The sequence below is a fragment of the Populus euphratica genome, unplaced genomic scaffold, assembly GCF_000495115.2.
Source record: "Populus euphratica unplaced genomic scaffold, PopEup_1.0 scaffold1101.1, whole genome shotgun sequence".
NCBI lineage: Eukaryota > Viridiplantae > Streptophyta > Magnoliopsida > Malpighiales > Salicaceae > Populus > Populus euphratica.
Window position 1 is genome coordinate 53,355 of NW_011500950.1, and position 6,160 is coordinate 59,514.

General features: G+C 32.5%; 1 protein-coding gene across 1 annotated transcript; it reads left to right on the forward strand.

Moving 5' to 3' along the window:
- The first annotated feature begins 647 nt into the window (after positions 1–647).
- On the forward strand, positions 648–2,570 carry LOC105116891 (transcription factor RAX2-like). The gene is made up of 3 exons (XM_011014393.1): positions 648–863; positions 952–1,081; positions 1,496–2,570. The coding sequence occupies exons 1-3, from the start codon at positions 728–730 to the stop codon at positions 2,250–2,252; spliced, it is 1,023 nt and encodes a 340-aa protein (XP_011012695.1). The 5' UTR covers positions 648–727; the 3' UTR covers positions 2,253–2,570.
- The last annotated feature ends 3,590 nt before the right edge of the window (positions 2,571–6,160 follow it).

Below are 6,160 nucleotides of genomic sequence, written 5' to 3' on the forward strand. Positions count from 1 at the left end.
AATACTGCTGGAAACACTAATAAGCACACATTAATTTCATTCCAGTGATAATTGAATTGAAAAAAAGGAGACAGTGTGTTCCTTATCAAAACGGCACAACACCTCTTCAAATAAATAATCCACAATAATGTTATTGATAGAACTAAATGAGGTAACATTGGAACTTGTTTCAAAATCAGAGCATGTACAGGAATAAATGATATGAAGATCTAGAATGGTGTGTATATAAGAAGAGTTTATTTATGTATGCATGTATGACTTGTTAACTAGCAAGTTGAAGCCAGGTAGTTATATTTATCTACCAATAATTAGTCTAGGGTTTGGAAAATGTCACAATTCGAAGGCCTGTAGCTATCAATTCATTTCCTGTTGAATTTCTAGTAATGAGACTTAGCTAGGATGCCTTTGAAAAATGTAGAGAGAGAGGAGGATGCTTTATTTAGGGTACCTAAAAATTTGAAGATGGAAAGTTCTATTAGCCTTGCTTATATTTTAGGGCACGAGTCAGAAACTGGTTGAACTTGTCTATCATTTTGACTGTGTGTATATGTTCGAAAAGAGGAGGACTAATATATATATATATATATATATTTTACTTGTCTCTACCCCACTCCAAGTCTATAATTAAAAGGCACAAGCAGACCTCCACCAGTTTTTGTAGGAATTGAGACCTATTGGGGTTCCTCACAGTGTAGAGAGGATATCCAAGAGAGAGAGAGAGAGAGAGATGGGAAGGGCTCCTTGTTGTGACAAGGCAAATGTGAAGAAGGGGCCATGGTCACCAGAAGAAGACTCGAAGCTTAAAGAGTACATAGAGAAATATGGGACTGGTGGCAATTGGATTGCTCTACCTCAAAAAGCTGGTAAGATCACCACTAACAATTAGGATCAAACCATTTCCTTTTTCTTTCTCTTTCTAATGGTTGTTTTTACATGGTTTTTGATGACCAGGGCTTAAGAGATGTGGCAAGAGTTGTAGACTGAGATGGCTAAACTATCTGAGACCCAATCTTAAACATGGTGAATTCTCTGATGAGGAGGATAGGGTAATCTGCAGCCTATTTGCAAGCATTGGAAGCAGGTGCATTGATTTTCACTTTAAAGGACTTCTTGATCCTTATTTTGTGTCTTTCTCTTAATTTGATCCATAATTTCTACTCAAATCACACAATTTCTTTGCTTATATCTCTTAATATTTGTGATTTTTGGTTTCTTTTACTTTCCACAAGTATCATCTGTGAAATTATATTTAGGCAATTTATCTAAAAACAGCTCGGGAAGAAGAAAGGTTGAAAGACAGAAAATTCTAGGTTGTTTTTCCTTTTAACTTAAGAAAACCATCCTGCACAAATAAAGAATCTGCCTATTTTTTGGATAATTTCTATGCATGCATGCCAAGTTAGGAGTCTACATCAATACCTACTTACAGCTGCTAAATGCGCACTTAGAGTTTTGTTCTTATGCAACCTATTTTCCCTTAACATGCAAATTGCAGATGGTCAATAATAGCTGCTCAGCTGCCTGGAAGGACAGACAATGATATTAAGAATTACTGGAACACCAAGCTCAAGAAGAAACTCATGGCCATGGCTCCTCAACCTCAAAGAAAACCCCCAACATTCCAATCTCCACATCAAACTCCACCATTACCATCTCATTCACTGCCATCCATGTATAAGGACTCTGGTGGTTCTTTCTCTTATTACTCCCAAAACAGATCTTTCGCTGGCTTTGAGCCCATTTCTCAAATTCCGTCTAGTCTCTTAAGCACCAACAGTGTTTCTCTAGCCACAAACTCTTTACATTTCCAAACCACCCAAGAGGGCTTGTTCAGTCCCATGCAATACTATCATCCAGTGAAAGATAATTACATGGTGTTCGGTAGTGAAGCAAGTTGCAGTTCTAATTCTGATGGGAGTTGCGGCCTGATAAGCTATGGAAGAGAGATCAAACAAGAAGACATGGGATTTCACAGCTTCATGTCGTCAAATGGGTATGGAGATCAGAACCAGAAGGTCATGCTTGGTAATGGTAACAATGGAGTTGAAATTTTGAACCAATGGGTAGAGAAGCCAAACGGGAATATTGGAGAAACCCCATCAGACTATGATTTCATTGAGGACGTTAAGCAACAGGTTAGCAGTAGCGGTAATCATAACGATGTTAATGGGAGTAATAACAATAACAATGACAACCTGCTCATTGATGAAAACAAGACGCCGGAGACGGTCATGTACCACTACTACTACTGAATGAAATGATATATATGGACTGACTGACTGTAAGTAAAATCAAGAAAGATTTGACGGGGTAAGGTGGAGAGATTTCAGACAAGACTTCGAATTCCTGGGGGATTGTGTTGTTTTATCTGATGAAATATATGAAACATTTCTTCTTTTGACAGTACAGGGGTTTGTAAAGACCTCTCTTTTCTTTCCTTTTTCTCTGCATTCTTTTTTTGGGATAGGTGATAGATCTAGGTATAGATGATGATGATGATGATGTAGTTATGTGTATGTACGGTCCTCACTTGCAAACCCCCCCAGTCACGATAAAGTCTTGTAAAAACCAGGGAAAAAAAAAAGAATTTGATGCGTAAGTGTAAGTAGTGCAATAGCTTTTGTGATTACAGGATTAAAAAAAAAATAGATTTTATGAAAGTATAAAGCTATTACTTACAGATTATTTTAACTAATTTTTTTTAACAGGATCCATTACACCATTATGAATACTAACTAAACGGGTTTGAACAGACCCTGAACCAACCATGCAATATTCTTCTCCCTTCTTAAAGCTTTTTATATTCCTCCCACTTCAAAGAATATTGACAGAGTTCTTGAGCGTCTTCTGGTTTTGATTGACATATAGGGTGACCGTCATGCTATGTATAATACACACACGCACTTCATGAATAGGGTTATTCTGTCCATCATATTGGATTTTCAGTGATGCTGTATGAAGGGATAATTGTGGCCAGTATAGATTATGAGAGCAAATTGTGTAGGATTTATATAAATAGAAAAGGTTGATAGGCTTAATATACATAAATAGAAAAGATTTGGCAAGCTCATTCCTATTATTCTCAACTTAGATTGTTCACTCCTTTGCCAGGTACTTTGATTGAAGAGCCCAGAATCTTTTAGTATTAAAAAAAAAAAGCTAGCTAGCTAGGTCTGACTGAAGGTGGGAACTGGCCTGCTATAATTTTTTAAAACAGGAAAGATGATGGTGGAAATTTTGGATTTTTGTGGAGGCAAAAGCTTTTAAAAACGGAGTAATAAATTATCATAATCTCAGTCTCTCCTAACACAATCCCCATTATTTATTATACATACTGTATCCTTTATTTATCTTCCCATGGTCCCGTCTCTTTATTTTATACAACTACATTTAATTTGCATCGATAAATAACATTTATTTTCAATATGTTCATAAGTACATATAATAATATGTGTATTATTATTTTAATTTAATTTAATAGAAAATCTGACAAATTTTGGACTACAAGTTGAACAAACGTCTCTATGTCATTTTAATGTTTCCTGTAGACCCCGGCTTTTTCATGAACGAAAGTTTAGTACACTCGCAATGCTCATATGTATTATGTACAGCTTGTTAGAGTTGAGGGAAAGCATTCTGACAATTGAACGTCCTTAATATTCTAATGGATATAGCAGAGGTGCCAAGATTTGGATCCAGTAATTTTAGAATATATATATATATATATATATATATATATTAATGTGGAATAGTTGTTGAGATTTTCTTGTAGGATATGTTCTGGCGTTGTTCCATAGAATACGATCATAATAGGAAGCATGGAATAAAGATTTTGTATATTAAAGAACTCGAAAGGAAAAGTAGAAAAAGCAGCAAATTGCTCCTTGTTACTTGAGATGATAATTTATAAGAATCTTTACTTGAGCACTGACAAAAACTAAAAACATTAAAAGAATGTATATTTCATTCAATGTTACAATGATGTATTATATATATGTATAGCACTAAGAAGCCGTACATTAAAGGGTGATTATCTTTTGCCTGTAAAAGTAGGATTATAAGATATTGAGATCAACTCAAAATATTTTATCAAAAAATGACTCCATAAATTGTGATAAATTAAATCTCAACACTTCTTTTCAAGTTGGAGCATGAATATAAAAAATATTCAACTTACTCATTAATTTCTTAAAAATGTTTCCTCGTAATACCTTAGTGAATATATCAGTAAGTTAAAGATAGAATGTAACAAATCTTGTAACAATTTGACTTGCTTGGATCTTTTCTCTCATAACTTGACAATCAATTTTAATATACTTTATATGCTCATGATATATAGGATGCGAAGAAATAATTAATAAGAAGGAGATAATAGCTGATAAAGTTGGACTCGTACTTGATCGAGAAGAGGATGACTTGCTCATGGCTGTCGAATGCACTAACATACCAACCTAGCCACAATGAAAGTCATGAAGAACAATAAAGGTTTGTTAAGGTTGATCATTGTGATGAAGAATAGAAGCAGGTGTGTTTAAGGTAGGAGAATAAGAAGATAATGAAAAAAGAATATGTGTTGAGTTTGAAGATAATGGTGAGAAATCAGGAGAAGAGAGAGTTGAAAGAGAATTAAGTGTCTTGAATGATGAGTGAGAGGTAAATGATGGAATAGGAATTGGAATAACATTGAAGTCAAGAGATATAATTAGTATAGAGATTAAAGGTGAAAAATTAGATGAAGTGAGAATGGAAAAAGAAAATGTATTTTCATGGAAAACAACATCATTATTGGTGAAGAATTGTCAAGTGGTAAGATCATAAACTTGGTAGGCTTTTTGGCTTGAAGGATATCCAATAAAAATGCATCGATAAGCTTTTGGTGAAAATTTGGCCAAAGGTTGCAAGTTGGTGGCGTAACAGAGAAAGTCAAAAGCACATAGATGTGTATATGTGGGAGGTTTGCCAAATAAAAGTTTATATAGCGATTTATGGTTCAAAACGAGGGTGAGAAGTTGATTTATAAGATAAGTGGCGGTAAGTAAGCTTTCACCCTAGAATTTCAATGGTAAATTGGTTTTGAATCTCAGGATATGACCAATATTGAGTAGGTATTTATATTTTTGTTCAACAACATCATTTTATTAAAGTGTGTGTACATAAACTTGGCATGACCAGTATTAAGTAGGTGTTTATGTTTTTGTTCATCAACATCATTTTATTAAAGTGTGTGTACATAAACTTTGGAATAAGATGCATAAAGTAGAGAGAAATGACTTTAAAGAGACGAATTCTACACCATTATCACTCAGTATAGTTTTAACTTGATAGTTAAATTAAGTGTTAACAAAAGTGACGAGTATTATTAATAAACTTTATGTCTCATATTTGAATTTTATTAGAGAACTCAAGGTAAAATAGGTGCAGTCATTCATAATAGTTAAAAAATAATATGTACTAGAATATATTTCAATTTTATATGAACATCAAATATCACAGTGTATAAGATTGAAAAAATAAGTATTTTGAATAGAGCTTATAGAAAAAAATAATTTTGTTTGTTTTACTAAAAAATAAACATCATATGAATGTGGAGAATCATGAAAAAAGTATAAAATTAGTTTTCACAGAAACTGAAAAGATAATTTGAATGAATCTTTTAATCTTTTATGTCAAATAATAGAAAAGAAATTAAAGTGGATGCAAATATGATTATAGCATAAAATAATATAGTCCTTATTTTACTTTCCCAGTCCAATCAATTATAGAGTATATAAAAAGAATAAAATTATATAATTGTAGCCATCCAGTGTAGAAAAGATGAATTGTGTAAAAAGTTTATTTAGAAAAAAATAGCTTGGATTTTTTTTATTGTGGTTTTTTTTTATACAAGTATTCCTCAATTTCTTTTTAAAATGTTACTGACATTAATCATTTATATAGTTAAAGTTGGCTTGATTACTAGCCAATAATTTAAATTGTCTTGCAATGTGTTTTTCTAGGTATTCTTGCACCAATTGACACTAATTTCTTTAAATTAACTTAAAAATTCATCTATATTATTATTATTATTGTTATTAATATTTTATTTTTATAATTTTTTAAGATTACATTTAGATTCTGTTTGCAAGATTTGAGAGAAATAATTTTAGATTTTGAGTTATAA

What these genes read in the sequence shown, in the direction of transcription:
- LOC105116891 (XM_011014393.1), top strand. Translation starts at nt 728, where the DNA reads ATGGGAAGGGCTCCTTGTTGTGACAAGGCAAATGTGAAGAAGGGGCCA. An exon ending in TGCTCTACCTCAAAAAGCTG is followed by an intron (nt 864 to 951) that starts GTAAGATCACCA and finishes TTTGATGACCAG; the next exon opens with GGCTTAAGAGATGTGGCAAG. An exon ending in TTTGCAAGCATTGGAAGCAG is followed by an intron (nt 1,082 to 1,495) that starts GTGCATTGATTT and finishes TGCAAATTGCAG; the next exon opens with ATGGTCAATAATAGCTGCTC.